Source organism: Diceros bicornis, chromosome 5 (genome assembly GCF_020826845.1).
Source record: "Diceros bicornis minor isolate mBicDic1 chromosome 5, mDicBic1.mat.cur, whole genome shotgun sequence".
Lineage (NCBI taxonomy): Eukaryota > Metazoa > Chordata > Mammalia > Perissodactyla > Rhinocerotidae > Diceros > Diceros bicornis.
In genome coordinates, this window is record NC_080744.1 from 95,580,423 (window position 1) to 95,599,395 (window position 18,973).

At 40.5% G+C, this 18,973-nt stretch overlaps 2 protein-coding genes across 6 annotated transcripts in view; one reads left to right on the forward strand and one right to left on the reverse strand.

The window, feature by feature from the left end:
* The window catches only part of TM6SF1 (transmembrane 6 superfamily member 1), a 28,584-nt gene extending 12,726 nt beyond the window's left edge, over positions 1-15,858 (forward strand). For 2 of the 4 annotated variants that reach the window (XM_058542554.1, XM_058542555.1), the window contains 7 exons: positions 721-824; positions 2,557-2,639; positions 3,290-3,411; positions 5,385-5,489; positions 7,358-7,450; positions 7,636-7,755; positions 15,649-15,858. In XM_058542554.1, the coding sequence (XP_058398537.1) occupies positions 721-824; positions 2,557-2,639; positions 3,290-3,411; positions 5,385-5,489; positions 7,358-7,450; positions 7,636-7,755; positions 15,649-15,840 (819 nt within the window). In that variant the 3' untranslated portion in view covers positions 15,841-15,858. Of the gene's footprint in view, positions 1-720; positions 878-2,556; positions 2,640-3,289; positions 3,412-5,384; positions 5,490-7,357; positions 7,451-7,635; positions 7,756-15,648 lie in introns of those variants that run through there. The other 2 variants (XM_058542556.1, XM_058542557.1) reach the window with 2 other exon arrangements.
* Positions 15,859-16,782: 924 nt separating this feature from the next.
* The window catches only part of HDGFL3 (HDGF like 3), a 77,349-nt gene continuing 75,158 nt past the window's right edge, over positions 16,783-18,973 (reverse strand). For both annotated transcript variants that reach the window (XM_058542558.1, XM_058542559.1), the window contains exon 6: positions 16,783-18,450. In XM_058542558.1, the coding sequence (XP_058398541.1) occupies positions 18,445-18,450 (6 nt within the window). In that variant the 3' untranslated portion in view covers positions 16,783-18,444. The remainder of the gene's footprint in view (positions 18,451-18,973) is intronic.

Below are 18,973 nucleotides of genomic sequence, written 5' to 3' on the forward strand. Positions count from 1 at the left end.
TATCACCTTCTGTTCATAAGATTAAAAATTTTGCAGGAGAAGTACGGCTCTTCTTGAAAAGAAGCAGAGCTAGATACTAGCAATGTGACCTTAGGCAAGTCTCGTAACCTCTTGGAGCCTCTGTTTCCTCATCTGTAAAATGGAGTCAGTCACGTCCGTCCTGTAGGGCTGTTGGGAAGGTTGAATGAGGGGTGGGTGTGGAGCTCTGAGTGCAGTGCCCGCCTGCCTGTGTGTGTGTGGGCTGGGGTGTGGGCAAGGACGGCCTTGCTCACACTCATCCCCGTGAGCCTCAGCGTCAGCATGAACTATGAGGGTCACCTAGAGGCTCTGGTGAGCAGGGTCTTCTCTGGCCACTCACTCTGGCCAGAGCCAAGCACCAGCAGTCACACATTTGACTTGGCCTCAGTAAGTTCAGGACTGCCCAGGACACCATCTGCTCTGTAGCACTGCACACACCTGTGTTGACCCAGCATATTAGGGAATGGCCAGGCCTTCTCTCGTTCCGTCCCCTGCGGCAGACTCTAGTTTTGGCAGTTCCAGGGTAAATTTATATTTTCATGTTCCTACCAATTTTGTAATTTTAGAAGATTAAGGATAGTTTCATTTAGCAGCCTAACAATTTAGTTCTGCTGTTTTATTTTACTTGCAATACGTCTGGTATTCAGCATTGAAATGTTTGAGTCATTTTTACAGTGGACTTCTTTTTAATGTTTTCTTTAGGGTGAACCGTATCTGAACACTGCATATGGGCACATGATCTGCTACTGGGATGGCTCTGCTCACTACCTGATGTATCTGGTGATGGTGGCAGCCATAGCATGGGAGTAAGTCAGTTTGCCTGGTGTGTGTGTGCTTCTGCCACCTCAGCAACCGATAAGTGAGTATGTAAGGAAAACACATATAGAGGCAAATACACCAACAGGTTACATGGACATGAATGTATGCTCGATGGAGACAAGTTAGAATGGCTTTATTGTCCTTGCACTACTGCCTTTTGAACATGTCCCTCTGGATTATCCCCTGCCACAGTGACAGCTCAGGAAGTCCCCTTAACTTTCTGATTATGTTCAACACATTCTAATTCAAAACTTCAATTTCATTTCAGTTCAAAGCTCTCTTTTCCCCCAGTTCAGGCATAGCCCTGAGGCTTAGGGGCCTGCAGTGAGGCTGGGATGTCTGGTCTATCCTTCTATTCCTTCTCAACTCACTCTGTAGCTGGCCCCTCTGGGAACGTGTGTGTACGTACATGGGGTTAAAGGAAGAGGGGCAGAGTCTCACATGACAGTTGCTGTCTTCTGGGTACTGGTTCCCGTTATTATGCTACGCTAGGTCTGTCTTGTAGGGCACATGTGTGGGTTCTTTGGAGACTCGTACCCGTAGGAACCTTTGCATTGCCCCAATCCCTGAACTGAGCAATGCTCTCTCTGGCTGAATTTGTGTGACTTCCCTGCCCATGGTGGTACACCCACAGCTTCTTTCTGCTGGGGTCCCTGTAACCCGGAAGGCAGGATCCTTTCAAGACTCCTCAAGCCCAGCTACCTTCTTAGGCCTCCCCTTGGCTCCAAGTTAAAGAAAGTCATGCATTCTTGCCCCATACAAGGTTGAAATTCAGCTTGACCAACTGCCTGCCCCCTGCCCTCCCCCCAACCCCTAAATCATGAACTCAAGGACAGCTCCAGCTAATTTTTGGACTTTTTAGGCACCAGCCTCTCTCTTCATGAATGTTCCCAAGCTCTAGGGAACCCGTCAGGTGTTTTTGAGAATGCTGGAGCTCTGCTTGGGGGCTGCCAGGAGTGGGCCTGAGTTTCCATGGCTCTGTTAGCATCCAGCTGGGGAAGAAGACTCTTGTCTGTCCTCCTGCTGACAGTCCCAGCCATTGTGAATGGGCCTCCTGGGATCTGCTGCGTCTGGCTCATTGGGTGGGGCAGGGCAGGAAGCACACAGTATTCCCCACTTCTGTTTCCCTTCAGAGAATCTCCTTTTGAATTTCTCATAGCCCCGTACAGAGGTGGGTTATTGGGGTTATCAGTTGAAAGAACTTTTTGTCAACATCGTCTGTTTAGAAGATTAGGGGTGTATGTCTAGCAGCTCCTTCGGAACATGAGGGATGTGTCACTTATTATCTTCATCTTTGGAGCTTTGGCCAAAGTTCTGTGACACCAGGGAAAGTCCATGTAACATCCTATTACTCGTACTTAGAATGATTTAAAATATGGATCCAGTTTCTTTTCGTCTTTGAACCTTCTTTTTCCTTTCATGCTGTGAGTTTCACACAGAACAGGGAGGTGTGGGACTCTGACAGTGATGAGCATGCTGTAGTTTAGCAGAAGATCAGCGTAGCAACATAATTCCTATTCAAAAGGAACATCGAGTGCTCTGTGGTGTATCACATATGGAAATGAAGTCTGATCAGTAGGGTTCCTTGTGTTTGTTACTCTCGTTCAATACGTTTCAATTTATGTACTTTACTAGTTAGAATAAAGATAATATTGTGGACCATCTTTTGCTAACAGTATTCTAAGACCAGTGCATTAAGCCAAGATTTTTTCATTACAGGGAAAGTTACAGAACCATTGGCTTATATTGGGTTGGATCTATTATTATGAGCATTGTTGTTTTTGTGCCTGGAAACATTGTAGGTAAGAAACTTTATCTTAAAATTTACTTTCCTTTTCTGGAACAATGGGGATTGTTTTTAAATAGAGAAGCTATTTTGGTTGTGATAGAAGCAAGAAATTCCAAGCTTACCAAAAAGCTGTTTTGCAGAATTATTCCTTTTCACCTTCTTAAGCTCACTTTTTAAGAAATGCTTTCGAGCAGTTTTCAGAAGTGTACATTGAACAAGTAGACAACATAATATCAGTGATTCCTGACTTTTAGAAGGATCTAGAGGGGGCAAGTATTGTGTTTGTGGCTACCTTCAGTGTGCAAATATTTCTTACAACTTATATTTAACTCTTGACACACTATGGGGAACTCGATAAATGTACTTGAAAATTAAGACTCTTGAAAGCTAATGTAAAAAGAGGTTATTTATGCAAGCAAGAAATCAGGATATTATATTAAATATACTTTTAAAATACTGTAGATAGGATATGCCTGTTAATAAACATCTAATAGTTTTAAATTGACTTTTTCTTTTTTTTTTTTTGTCTCATTACAAGGTATTGTCTGGTCCACAGCAAAATTTTAGATGACTTGAGATGGGGAGCTATCTTAAATGTTATTTGTGTTTCGATATACTTTTGGTAAACTTTTGACTTTCTCTTTCTCTCTCTCTTTTAAATAGGAAAGTACGGAACACGCGTTTGCCCTGCTCTTTTCTTAAGCATACCATATACTTGTCTTCCTGTCTGGGCTGGTTTCAGAATCTATAATCAGCCATCAGAAAATTATAATTATCCTTCAAAGGTGATTTTATTAAGTTAAATGTAACCTGTTCTGAAACTCACAGGGCTCACTCACACCCACTGGCTATTGGACTGAACCGTGCCTTCGTGGACTGGAGCATTTGGGGCATTCAACCGTGTGACTGTTGATTCTGCAGCACTGGTTCACACGGTAGTTACCATGGCCAAGAAGATCTGTTTCTGTCTGAAAATGTCTGCTTTGATTGGCCAGGCCATACATTTTGGAACTTCTTGTGCCAGTGGTCATATTGGCTCTTTCCGTCAGATCTTGCATTAGTGCGCTAGTGTGTGGTTTGTCTCGGGCTGTTAATGGCCTGGAGTTTGAGCACCTGGGCACCTCTTTCAGCGATACTTGTACATTTATTGCCCCAAGGGGAGGCTGGAGAGATACTGTTGTTCAGGTAGCACACAGAGCCATAGGGTCTGATTATCAACAGATCCAGGCACATGGAGACTGGCTACAGGACGTCTTCTGAGACAGCTCCTGTCCATTCACAGCCAAGGTGGTCAGGGTAAAACAATACTGGCTGGGCACGTACTCTGTTAAGGCCTTCATTTCTAAGCTAGTGACATCTTTCTAGGTTTCTCTTCCTTTTATAGGTATTAAATGATCCTTAAGATCCTTTACGCAAAACTGATATGTGAAAATATGAATTACTAGAGATAATCAAAACATTATTCATTTTACAAAAAGATTTACAATAGAATTCATTAAAATACATTTTAATTTATAAACACTTGATTTGTAAACATTAGACACCTGCTATGTAAACTCAGGTTGGCACAATGACAACTGGTACTCCCTTACATCCTTTTGAGGAATGAGGTGGTTGTTAAAAAAAAGCAAACAGTCACCATAGCCTTGGTGCTCACTCCACTGCCTTTGAAGGCTCCATAAGAGTGTGTCAGCAGAGTGTTCATGTCATGAGACACACAGAACTGTTTATTAGTATTTTTTTTTCTGAGGAAGATTGGTCCTGAGCTAACATCTGTGCCCATCTTCCTCTATTCTTTTGTATGTGGGACACCGCCTCAGCATGGCTTGATGAGTGGTGTGTAGGTCCACACCTGGGATCCAAACCCGCAAACTCGGCCGCTATAGTGGGGTGTGTGAACCCAACCACTACGCCACCAGGCTGGCCCTATTACTATTTTTTTTAAATGCTAAAACACAGTGATGGCCAGGGAGAAATGGACATTATCACATAGTGCTGACAGGAACATAAATTCAGAATCGCTTTGCAGAGCAATTTGGCAATGACATCAACCTCAACAAATTTAACCCTTTAACGTAGTATTCTCTTAACATTCTAGGGCCTTATCCTAAGAAAACCATGAGAGAGATGCTGTCAAAGATTTATGTACAAAGTTGCTCATCATCACATTGAATGTAATAGTGAAAGTACATAAATGTCCAACAATGGGAAAATAGTTAAAATATGGTGCTTCCATATGATATTAAGTATTAAAATTCTTAATAATGTGGAAAACTGCTTATAATATACGTAGACGTTGAGTGTCAAAAGAACAAATACAAAATTGTTTATACATTAAGTCCTAATTTTGTGAAAAATAAATGTAGATTATCTATATATAGTTATATATCCATCCAGAAAAATATAGCAACTATTAATAGTAGTGTGATGGGCTTATGGTTTACTTTATTTTTAAAATGAGTGTGTCTTACATTTATAATCACAAAATTTTTGCTATTTCAAGAAAAAAATATGGACTCATAGAGCTAGAAGGGCCCTTCAGGATCACCTGGCCCAATCTCCTCCTTCCACAGGTCAGGAAGCTGAGATGTGAGGAGGAAATGATTTTGCTAAAGTTCCATGGCTGGTGGTTTATGAGACGCGTTGTGAATCTGCAAAATCCTCTCATTACCCGTCATAATGGCATTTACGTCTCAGTAGATCTCAGGTTCCTCCTTGGCGCTTTGAGCCTGCTCATTACTTACAAACTCTGTTTCAGGTTGTACAAGAAGTCCAAGCGAAGGACCTGCTGAGAAGACCGTTTGATTTAATGTTGGTTGTGTGTCTCCTCCTGGCAACTGGTTTTTGCCTGTTTAGAGGCTTGGTAAGCATAACAGATCAAAATAACATAAAGACCTCTCTCTCTCTTAATCAGACTTCTAGCATGCTAACAAAATAAATATTCCTCCTGTTAGAGCCTAGAGGCTAGACCTGCTTCCTGCCTCTCCCACCCAGGTCAACCCCAAACTCCCCTCCCAAAGGGTGGTCCATTCTGGGCAACTTCATACCACCTCCTTCAGGTGCTTAGGTCAAGCTCTACTCAGAAGTATCTTCCTTCTCCCATTTTAGGGCACCTGAAAATTACCCATTAGTCTCATTCTTTTGGTTCCTTTGATGTTTCTGATTTAAATTTAAATATCTTTGGTAAGGGTGATAACTTAATACTCCAATAAAACTGTGGCACAGAGCATCCATGTATTCTCAGTAGGCAGATGGGACTGAGGAAGGGGTACCAGAGTAAGGAGTTAGAATCCTGGCCATTACTAGCCGTGTCGCCTTGGAAAAATTATTTAACCTCTTTGACCCTCAGTTTCTTCCTCTATAAAACAGTAGTACTTACCTTATAGTATTGTTTGGAAGATTAAATAAGATAATGAAGATTAAACACTTGTACAATGCCTTATACATAGTAAGTGCTCAATAAATGTTTGATGTTACTATTTTTATTGATCAATGATCCTTCACGATGCCCCAGTTTCGTGATTTATTCTTAGCAGAAATAAACTTGAGCAGCCGGAATTACATGGTTAATTATATTCAGCTTCAATGACAGTTCCTAACTGTTCTAAGCCTACTGGTGTTGCACAACAGTTGGGGAGCGGAGGGGCAAGTGTAAGCTGATGTAGCTGACTCACTGTTTTGGGGTCCAGCGCGGCTGGCTGGGTTCACGGTGAAAAGCTGTTGTAAGAGTTGTCTCTGTCTGTGGATTGTCAGAAACTTCCTGGAGGAGAGTTGGCTAGTAGGCAGAGTGGCACAGGGAAGGGAAGTGGAGAAAGCAGGGCCATAGGCTTTGCTCAGACCACAGAGCAGTGAAACTGTTCTTTGCTTAGTTTACTATAATTCCCAAAGTTAAAAGAACAACAAAAATGAGCCCCAACTGTGTTCTTGCATAGCCATATGCACTCCTGTGCACATGAGAAAAACGTGTGCGTGTGGGGTGTGCACGCCTGGTGGGTGGGACTTTTGCAGATGGGCTTTTAGGTTGGGGGCCATTTTTACCAACTCTGCCACTGGCCTGTGTCATATGTTATCTAGGTGGGAGGACATTTATGGCCAAGGATAGGACGAATGATGCCTGAGGGAGGTGACTCAGAGGGGATCCAGTAATGTGCCAAAGAGACATTTGTCTCTTCTGTGGCCTAGAGTCGACTCTGCCGTGATTCAGTCTGCTCTGCTCTCTTTCAAAGTGGACGCAGGCGGTGGCTTCAGACAAGAGGACTCTGCTCTCAAATCATTATCCTTTACTGCCCCCAAAGGCCATATTCTCTGTGAGGCACTGGAGAGAGGAGGATGCTATTTTTGAATCTTGCGAAGCATAGTAAGATGAATTTGGTATAGAAATGTACTTTTCTTCCTGCAGGAATAGTTGCCTAGTTATTCCCAGGAAAAGCAAAATTCATAATCTAAAGCTAGCTGTGCTTTGGCTAGCGAAACCTAGAGACTTAAAACCGAATACTCAAAAGGTACCCAAGAATAGGGCATTCGCTTCCATTTCCTGCTCCAATATTAACCTCTGCTTAAACTTCTTAGAGTAAATCTGCAGAATGTTTCTTTTCTTTCGCTTTTACAATACAGAGTTTTGCTTAAAATAGCAAAGCAGCTTGTGACTAAACCTGGCACATTTAGCCTTATCAGCAAACATAAGAGCCAGATGTGATTGTATCTTTATAATGAATTCATTTTTGTTCTCAGATTGCTTTGGATTGCCCAGCTGAGCTCTGCCGACTTTATATACAATTTCAAGAGCCCTACCTAAAGGATCCTGCTGCTTATCCTAAAATCCAGGTCAAGTAGTTATGAAGCCTAAGATTTTTATAAAACTAATTTTCTCTTTAAGAATGGGAAATGTGGTCTCATGTAGGAAATAGGAATTAACATTTTTAAAGATGAAAATGCTAATTTTCTGTGTTTTTCATCAGGCCAGGTTAACTGTTAATTTGCTGATGATGTTATTTCTCTGTTCAATACAGATGCTGGCGTATCTGTTCTATTCTGTCCCTTACTTTGTGATTGCACTGTATGGCTTAGTGGTTCCCGGATGCTCCTGGATGCCTGACATAACCCTGATACATGCTGGAGGTCTAGCTCAGGTACTAAGAACGTGCTCTATTAAGAAAGTTTACTGGCTGTCCTTGTTGAGTATCTGAAAAACATCTCTGCTTAGTGTTTTAGGGTAGGAAATAGTTATTAGACATGTCGTCCCCTTTTGTTTTACAGTTCTTTAGAAGACATTTCTGTACATACATTTTATCTAAATCTCACAATAACTATCTGGTAGGTGCACCATCCAGTTATACAGATGAGGAAACTGAGGCCCAGTGAGGTTAAATGATTTGTCCAAGGTCACATACAGCAAGTGACACTGCTGTTTCATAATTTTTTTATTTATTTATTTTTTCCTCCAAAGGCCCAGTAGATAGTTGTATGTCATAGTTGCACATTCTTCTAGTTGCTGTATGTGGGACGCAGTCTCAGCATGGCTGGAGAAGCGGTGTGTCGGTGCGAACCCGGGATCCGAACCCGGGCCGCCAGCAGTGGAGCGCCAGCAGTGGAGCACACACACTTAACCGCTAAGCCATGGGGCTGGCCCCGGCACTGCTGTTTTATAGTATTGTTTCCCAGTTCTGAACACCACAGCTCCTAAAAAAGAACTGAGAGCTGTTATCTTTAAGATGTCTATCTAACTTGAACATTTCAGAATTCCACTATATTATGCTATACAGAACCAGAGAAACTGGTTTTAAAACAGTTCTGCTCCTGGGAGGCAGGGCTTGTCATTCCATCCCCCACCCCCTGCTACTTGGCCATGTCCCTGGTCTAGAGCAGGTGTTCAGTGAACGCTTCCTTCATTGAACTGGAAATGATATTACCTGTGGAGCTGTATTATCAGACAAAGTACATTTTTTACAAGGTAACATCTAGCAAAACAAATTGATCTTATGAACAAGGAAGAAAATTAAGTAGTTTTATCTGTTTTTTTTTCCCTTACTGTAAATAAAAAACCAAATGAACTCATCTTTTAAAATCATTATCTTCATCTTGCTCTTTTCAAGCAGGCATAAGCATGAAGTTCATCCAGAAACCCTAGGCATGTACGGTTAGTTATACTCATGGTACAGCAACCGTGATGGCAAAAAGACACAAGAATTTAGAGAGCTGAAAAATAGTTACAGCATTTATGGGTTAATACATTGGGCTAAATCCTTCCAGTCTGAGGTACTTCCTTAATTACAGAATTAGAATGTTAATATAAAAAAAGTTGACGTAGCATCCAGAAGTAATGGTTTCTGTCCTTCCCTTGAAGGACTTAAGAGGGAAGAGAACTAACATTTACCCGCTTTGCAGACCTCTGAATACCTGATTCCTGAGGCCTTGGTTTTGGGTCTTTATTTTCATAACTTTCAATATCAGCTATAAGCTGATAACTTCCAATTTTCTATCTTTAGCCCAAACTGTTCCCAGACTCCTATATTTAATTCTAAACTCAGTCTTTTCACTGGGATGTCTCACTAGCATCTCGGATTTAATGTCTAAACTAGGGCTCTCGATCCTCCCCACTTCTCTTCCATTTTCTCTCATCTCTGTAAATAGCCCTTCCTTGCATCCAGCAGCTCAAGTCAAAAACTTGGAGTAATTCCTTACACTTCCCATTCCCTTGCCTTATACATCTAGCCCATCGCTAGATCCAGTTAGTTCTGTCTCCAGAGTAATTCTCAAATCCACCAATTTCTTTCCAGCTCCACTGCCACCACACTAGTCTGAGCTCTCGTTACCTTACTTCACGGGAGGCAAACCACGCTGTGTTTTCCTTACCTATTTGTAAAGGATAGGCTATGTGCTCTGCTGGAGTAGCAAATATGCAGTGGTTTAATACAATCAAGTTTATTTCTTGCTTGTGCAAAGAGCATGTGGGATATTTTCAAGAGCCAGGCCTCGCAGCAGCCTGACTGCAAGGGGGGCTGATCAGCGTGGTCTTCCTGCGTGCCTCAGAAGAAACTGCATGAACACATAGCATTATCTCTGCAAGTGTTTTTAAAAGCCCCACTTAAAGAGAGGAAAGCTGAGGCTCAGAGCAGCTTGTTGCTTGCCTAAGGTCACAAAGCTACTAAATGGCAGCACAGGGATATGACATCCTGTCTGACCCCAAAGCCCATATTCTTCTCCACTGTTATCCCTCTCCCCATGCAAACAATTAGCTACAGCACAGAGACCTACAGCACAAAGTAAGACTTTGTACGTGGCAGGGAGGGTGGGAGGCAGTGACATCTGAGCTGGGTCTGTGGGCTGAGTGGGCTTTATTAGACCGAGGAAGCGTTTAGGTATGGAGCGTGCAGCAGGTCAGAGGGGACCGAGTAAGCCTTGGCTTTGTTTTCTTGGCCTGGTTCCCCTGCCTTATTCGCCTGTCTCTCAGGACAAAGGCCCTTCCACTCACCCCACTCTTACCGGTCTGTCTTTAAAGAATTCAACTGCTCAGAGTTTGACAGCTGCTCATTACCTGTGTGCTTTGCCTGCACAGTCGGGCTTCCTCTGCATGCCATGTGCCATGGTCTGCCCTGCACCCAACCCCGATGCAGGAACACTGTCATCAGCTAGGAGGCTGGCAAGAGTGAGGCCAGGTGTTGGACCTGGCCAAGTCTCAGGAGACAACTGGAGAACTAGGTAGGAAACCCTAGGCACAGGCCTGGTCATGTAGACAGGGTCAGAGAGGAGGCTTGGGAAGGTTTGCTTGGGGGCAAACGGGTACTCGAACCTGTAGCAGTAAGACTGACCCCAGTGTACCTGCTGGGGAAGCTAAGCTTGCAGACGGGCACCTGTGACTCCAGCTGGGTGGCTCTGGGAAGGGCAGTGTGGCCAGCAGAGCAATTGGCAGCAGCAGTGGCAGCTCCAGCCAGACCCCAGGCCTTGCAGGAATCCTTGGGCTTCTCCATCACTGCCCAATTTGACAAGGTAGCCTGAGGCTAATGACTAGATCCTGTACATGTCAGAAGGCTGTTTCTCCCAATCCAGCAGAAGAATGGTGTAATCTGAGTATTATGTCACTGGCATTCCCATTGCTCTTGGCTGGGCTTTAATATCTACCTATTGGGAGTGTTTAGCCTAAGGAAGTTACAAATCACATTGCAGCAGAACTGCATATGATGAGAAGGTTGAATTTGTCACGTGATTTGTTTTCTACTTAGTGAACACTTGCTTATTGGTGAAGCTTGTCGCAGGAGGGTGTCTGGCCCAATCACAGAAAGCGCCCTCCAGAAGCCTGACCGGCACCCCCAGCTTGCCAAAACTGTCAGTCCTAATTTAGGAGCTCGATGCATTCAGGATCCCACTAACTTTATCAACACCTGCATTTACTGAAAAACCTAGTGAACCCCCAAGTCTATGTGATTTAATAGGAAAAAAAATCTTTAAAAAACTTCTAGATCAGTACAAGTCAATGGAAAACATGTTAAGTAGTTTTCGGGTCCTGATTTCAGACCATGTAAGAGTCTGTCAAATCTGCTGCCTTCAGAAATCAAAAGATCAATCATAAAGTAAAAATAAAATCAGGGCACATTTTACACCAAAGGGTTCCACTGGGGACTTAGTCATAAGTCCAAGTGGACTTTCCATATAAAATCCTTATCATAGGATTAAAGTTGCAAGTCTAGTGTGAAAAGTATTACAGGCTGCTTAGATCCACTTATTACCATTTTCTATCAATTGAAGAATACTTCTCTCATTGAAAATTAAAAGAAAAAACCCAGAGCCAGTATAGTCTACATGGCTAAGACTCTCATTGAAAATTAAAAGAAAAAACCCAGAGCCAGTATAGTCTATATGGCTAAGAGCATGAGCTCTGGAGGCAGACTGGCTCACAGCTCAGCCTGTACTGATCATCTCAGTGACCTGGTTACTCCCCTCTGAGTCTTGGTTTCCTCCTATGTCAAGTAAAGAGAATAACAGTACCTTTCTCACAGAGCTGCTGTGAGGACTAAATGAGGTAATATATGTAAAGGGCTTAGGACAGTGCCTGGCATATAATAAGCTGTCAACCTCTTTGTTGCTGTTATTATTATTGTTGTTGTTGTTGGGAGAAGATTCCCAATAAGAGTCTGGAGGAAAAATGCCTTATGTTGCTCAGAAGATTCATTAATTAATCTGTAGCTATGTGTATTATATATAATTACCTAAAAATCAGAGAAACTGGGAGAAAGCTTTGGGATAGATTCACAGTGGGTTTGGTAGGGCACCTGCCACGCCATCCAGTAACACCCCCGGCCACGGAGCAGCAGTTCCACCTCAGCCAGGCCATACCCCTTCCTACTCACTGCCTCACCCTCCTGCTCCCTGGCTATGCAGGTGCCATGTGCCTTGACTTTGGGTTTAATATCTTTACATGCTTATTATCCTTTGGTGGAGACAGACAGTCTTGAAATTGTCGAAAGGTCAGCAAGAGGATCTAAAACAAAGAGCCCAGGTTTTTAACCAAGTAGAGTGCCAGATCACGAACAGGTATTGCAGTTGGGTTTTGTATCTGTGTCTGTGGAAGAGCGCCACGTGCTTGGCACTGTCCGAAGCACTTCACAAAGATCAACTCACTGAACCCACATAACACTCGTGTGAGGTAGGCTCCGTTATTATCATGCTTTTACAGATGAGGAAGCCAAAGAGGTTACAGACTGAAGCAAGGTCATACTGCTGGTTTGGGGTGGAGCAGGGATTTGAAGCTGTCCATCTGGTTCCAGAGTCAGTGTTCTTAACCTCTTAGACTATGCTGCTCAGAAAACCCTAAGAAATGATAACATGGCTCTGGATTAGCTGCTTACACTGTAGGGGTGAAATAGCCTGGCTATTGTCCCAATGACATTAGTTTTTGCCTATAATATTTATGTGAACACATAAAACTCTTTGAGTTCTCCTTTCTGGAGCCAGGATTGTGATTTTTAGTCATCCTTTCCAGGTTGTCTCTCTAAATATAAGAAAACAGAGCTATTACCATTTAACCTTTCTTTACCTTTATTGCCTCATTGTCCATCCTAATCATCCATTCAAAAAAAAAAATCAAAATATATCTCTTAATTAAATTTCTTTAAGGTGAAAAATGATTTCGACTGAAGCAGAAGAAAAATTATTAGGGGTTCAACCTCACATCACTGAATTTTGGAGAAATTTCTAGGATCCATTACTTGTACCTATAATCTTGGGCCACATGTCACTTCAGCAGCACGGAGTTCATTGAGCCACTTGACCCCAGCATAGTGCTCAGGCTGAGCTCTCCCTGTGATAAGAAGGCCTGTGTGCTAATGGGAACAGCACTCAGGAGACATGATGCAGCCCCCTAGCTATGTGCTTGGGAAGGAAGCCCTCCTCAGGTGAGACTGAGGTCTTTCTGAAACTTTAGACCCCTGGAACAGACACCATATGCGTTCGGAGGAAGCTACAGCTGCGTGCTCACTCAGCGGGAGGTGTGGCCACCATAAATACCTCCATTAGAACCATAAACCCATTAGAACTGTAATACTGACACCACAAAAAACTGGCCTCAGGCTGCTTCTCTCACCTACACCTCTTTTGATTAGACATATAAAACTTTGCCCCTTGTTGAATAATTCTGAAGAAAAAGGCCTACTAAAACAGGTATATAAATAGAGAAATGCTTTGTAGAAACTTTTTCTATTTTGACAGTCACAAGACCATTATTGTTGAACATTTATTAAGTTCTAATAATGTGATAGGTGCCACACAAAACATTAGACATAGTACCTGCCCAGTGGGCTTACAATCTAATCTAAGGACATGATCATTTTTTAATGTTGCCATGAGTTTGCTGTTTTTGAAAATGAGGTATTAACTGCACTGGTTAGTGCAGGAAAAAGAGTCTACGGACTCAGTGATTTTTTATGCAGGTTTCCCTATGCAAGTAGGCATGATTACTCATATTACCTATTCTCTCCAAGTATGGTTGGCATTTCCCCAAATTTGATGATTTTTGTGATGTGTACAAGTGTCTATAAAGATAGGGACACCAAACTTACATTTCTGAAAATCTGGGTTCATATCTGGCCTTTAGTCCAGAAGAAAAAGTTTAGTTATATTATTCAGAAAAACAGTTATTCAAAATAGGCCCTAGGGAAAAACAGTGACGGGGACCAAGCTCCTGTTCAGTGTTCCTACAATGTCCAAAAGAGCAGCTCCTCAGGGCAGCCTCTCAAATGCCCTTTACTCTCAAGGTCTTTTGTCTTCATAGCCCAGAGATGACATGCTTAGAGTGGGCTGGGTTCTGTTGGGGAATATGCCCAGGGGAGGAGTGTTTGAGGGCAGAGCCCTCTCAGTACCTCGAGGATCACTATGCAGAGGTGCACCCAGATGATTCACCTCTTGGTCCTTGGCAACATACCACAGTAATTTAACTTCTATCTCCAGAGAGTAGCAAAACTGTACCAGAGGCACACAGAATGGATCAGTAATTTATAAAAATGTAGCCTGTGAAAATATCCGTCACTGATACAAATGCAGACACATGCTGCTTATGAAAGCTTGTCCTTTTCTTGTCATGGTAAAGTCAAATGCCAAGTAACACTTTTTTTTTTTTTTTGTGAGGAAGATGGGCCCTGAGCTAACATCTGCCAATCCTCCTCTTTTTTTGCTGAGGAAGACTGGCCCTGGGCTAACATCCGTGCCCATCTTCCTCCACTTTATATGGGACGCCGCCACAGCATGGCTTGCCAAGTGGTGCGTCGGTGCGCGCGCCCGGGATCCCAACCGGCGAACCCCGGGCCGCCGCAGCAGAGCGCGCGCACTTAACTGCTTGCACCACGGGGCCGGCCACCGCCACCCCACCCAAGTAACACTTTTATCTGTTAATCACTTAGCAGAATATTCTGATTTCATATGGAAGGAAATGCAAGATACGTATTTCGTATTTTAAGCAAATTATTTATAGTTTTTCATTCTTGTTACTTTTGTGCCTTCTTCAGATTGTAATATCTTTTGTCTCTTCACTTTGATCCTGATGAATAATTCGCCACTTACTACATTTAGACTCTTGATCCTTTATTCATGTATATCCGGAATTTCAGTAAGCTATGAAAATGCAGACTCCAGCGCTGCATTTTGTAATGATAGAAGGATCCTGAGGAAATCTTCTCACAGAAGCCTTTTCTAATCGTTTTCCCCTGTGCTTATGAAAAGTATCAAAAAAGATCAACTGGTACATTCTAAATGTATGTTCTGAACAAGTACATGTTTATAAGTACAAATGGGAAGCACTTGCTTTTCCGTCTTGTAAACTCAGATTATGCTGACAAGCTGTACTTCTAAATAAATTGTAATTTGACTTGAAAAGGTTGCCTGCTCTACATTTGACATTTTATAAAGAGCAACCATAATCCTACCCCCACCCAAGTTGCTAACAACCATATCTTACAAAACAACCTTTAGTATTTTTTAAGTTGCATAAAAAACAAATACATGAATAAATAAACCAACAAAAAAATACATAATGAAGGGCTCCGAGCTCCTGCTCCAAGGAGTAGGTGAAAGACTGATAAATGAAGTTGAGGTCCTCAGTGCTTCTCTTTAAATAGTATGCTAAAAATATTTTAGCTTTCTAAATTCTGTACTTTCTTCATTTTCACTGGAACACATTTTGTGAGCCACAACTGAGTTCCTATATAGGATTTCCAGAATGCAAATCAGAAACAAATTTGAGATTTTGTTCAGATTTTCTGTTAACTGAGCCACTAATGTTTGGTATGGGGCACTGGATGGGTTAAAAAATAGCTGGCGTGATACAGCCACATTAAAGAAGGTATACTTTATTTGAATAGTTGTGTGTCTTAAGACTGGCCGTAAATTCAGTGAAAAACTGAAGACTATGGATTGTTTGAAAGCACTGGTTTTGAGGGCACAGGAACGTGATCTGAATGAATCATTTAGAACTCATCGTTCATCCAACTGAACACAAAATTCACGCTTACCTCCCCCCCTTTTTCTAAATGCAACAGGCTCAGTTTTCTCACATCGGTGCTTCTCTTCATGCTAGAACTGCTTATGTCTACAGAGTCCCCGAAGAAGCGAAAATCCTTTTTTTAGCATTAAACATAGCATATGGAGTTCTTCCTCAGCTCTTGGCCTATCGCTGTATCTACAAACCAGAGTTCTTCATAAAAACAAAGGCAGATGAAAAAGTTGAATAAAAACATTATTTCATGTTCTTTTCTCTCTAGATTACTGACTTTTGTTATCCTGGTACTGATATTTTGTCCCATTTCACTCCCTTCCCATACACGAACACTTAAGAATACATAAATTCTTGCTCTGCACTGTATGTGTGAGCTCTCACATGGTTTTGTGTGGGTAAATTTTCTTTTTTTGAAGGAAAATTGAAGTTGTTGAGAAACAATTTGTTTAAAGAAATATATTCAAAATTATTTGTAAATAAACTTGACCATCTATCTCAATATTGTTTGCACATATTACATATAAGTGTGAAAAATCAGTTTAGCTCCTACAATAATGAGCATGAAAACGAAAACTATTCAAAAGTGAATATGGTCTGTGCATATTAAAAAATTCAAAATAGCAAATACAGACTGGAGAAATATTTTTTGCATATAAGATATACATGCTTCGTTATCAACCTCAATATAAAAGGCAAATCATTAGAATATTTTTAAATGTTGTTTGAAAAATGTTTTCGCAAGGAAAGTATATTCTTTACTGCTGTTTTAAAAATTGCTTTTATTAAAAAATTTTTTTGTGTCTAAATAGATAAGGAGGGATCGATAACTTGATCATTATCCTTAATGAATACTTGTTTTATTAGTGACTGGAAATATTTCTATTGTATTTCTGTGTACATTTTTAATAAAATTATTTTTGGCCTTTTATGAAGATAAATCTTATTAAATTTAAAACATTTTATATATTTTTTCCCAGAAAAAGTTTTATAGTCTTTAGGCTTTTTATTTTAAAAATCTGTCAATTATATGTTCCAATTCAAAATGTCATCTACATTCTCCTTACGTTTTAGTGTGAGCAACGAAGAGGCCTTTGATGAATTAATTAAATTTCATTAATTTTAAATTAAATCAAAATACTCAAAATTAAAAAGTACCTTTCAAGGAAAAAGAACTGGATTGACATCTTTACTATCCTTTAATGAACTTTTCATATTTGGAATTATGAGTGAGTACAACAGAGAAAAATCGATATTTGCTAAATGAGAGAAACAAACCAAAAATACAGCCACCTCCTCAGTGCCCTAGGGTAGTAAGTGGATCAGTGCTTTCACACGCTCAGCTGCCATCATCACCACCATCACCATTGACGGCCCTAGGCTTTTGGAGTGTCTCACATTTTCTCTTGATATTATTTATTAGCTGTTCACTAAAATAAGAAAACTGAAAGAAAATGAGGTCCAAATCAATGCATGGATAATGTTAACTGTGTGAATTTAGGGTCCACTGAGCAGGTGAATATTATCTTAGATGTGCAAGCGACCATGTAGCCATTCCTCTCCCTCCCTCCAAAAAACCTAAAACCCAGAGAATGTTTAAAAAAAAAAAAGAAAACCCTCACCTGCACTTGATTCTATTGTCAACTTGCTGTTAACAATTTTTGCTTTAATATATGAATTACATTAATACCTCACATTACATATATGAAGCCAAATTACACTAACTTAGTTGTTTACAACCTCAAATCTTACTCCCAGTACACATTCCAATAAATTTATTCTGTAAAAACAATACATTTTTTTGTTTTTGATTTTTTTTACAGTAAACTTTTCAACTACAAACTTTGAATATGCAAAAGATGTTCCAAAGACAAGCATAACAGGATTGATAAAACCCAAACTGACTAAATGTGTTCTCACAATATAAGCTGGCATAAAAATAAATAAAATTCTCTATTATCACAATAGCAACAATAATGTACACATAATAATGGTTTGTGGATGAATATTAACTATTCTAATTCTAGTTCCAAAAGAAAACAACAGTTCATTTTAAAAGTCTATATTTAAAAGTCAATGCTTTGTCTGGTTTCCCATAGGGCTACTGCTGGTTCCAGCTTTAAAATGTAAAGTATCCACCTTGAGTGATTAGCTCAAATTGTATTGGGAAAAAATAAATCATTGCCTTTATTTTGGAGTAACACAAAAGACTCACTAACTTCACATATAGAAACTGAGTTTGTGTACATAACATGAGTTTTGAGAAGTATAAGCTATCAACTAGCTATTTCTAATACAGAATAGATATTTTACAATATGATTAAATTTTACAAATGGCCTCAAAACTGAAGGACAATTTTAATTTCATCTTCAATATGCCAACATTATGTATCAAGGAATTGGTTCTTGGGTTCTGTCACAGAGAGAAAATCCCTTAAGCATTATGTTGAGTGGTCATCTTAAAAAAATGCTAATTTATATTTAACTGAGTGTTTGGTGATGGTAGAGTAAAGGCAGCAGAATGATGAAAATAACTGCCTTGATAAAAGGATCCTAGACATGTATAAATTTGTGCAAAAATCTTGATAATCCTTAGTGGTTAAGGGCAACTTCATGCAACCAAATAACATAAAATTAAATCAATAACCTTAAAAAAGGCTAAAATGTCTTTTTTTCCCCCAAAACACAACAGAGAGGAATGTGAATAATGTACATACAAACTGGGGTTCTGTCAATGACAACAACGATTATGTGTTGGTTCATATCAAATCCAAGAATATGGGACAACCAAACGTATAACCTTCATGTGGTTTCTCTTAATATGCAGCATTCATTATGGCAGTTAGGTCTGTAAAAAAAGGAAAGAAAACAAGCCCTTAGGTGATTTAGGATATTAACAATAAAAGCTATCCACACCTATACAGTATAATAACTGGATTTTCTGAGATTTTAATCTACACTGCAGCATTAACAATACTTAGCAAGAACAGCCTCTGAGGCTTTGCTTTATACCTATCAATGCAAAAAGCTAAAGGAACCAGTAGAGCATTTTTCCATTAAACAAAAAGAAAAAAAACAGTAAACTTTGTCTACTGTCTGGCAGGGCACAGAGTGCAATACTGTGTACTCTGTACAACTCCAGGACACCGTGTATTGCTGGGATATATAAAGTCAATGGAGAAAGTGAGATTATCTTTGTAAGGACTGTGGTGTTACAAAAAAAGATAAGCTGCCTAATATTTAAAAAGCATTTGGAGTGTTATTATTATTCTGTATAATATTTACAACTTAATTACTTGTGACAAATGGCTTAAAGAAATATAAGAATTAAAATCAAGATGTATAAAAAGAAAGGAAACCTAGATTTCTCT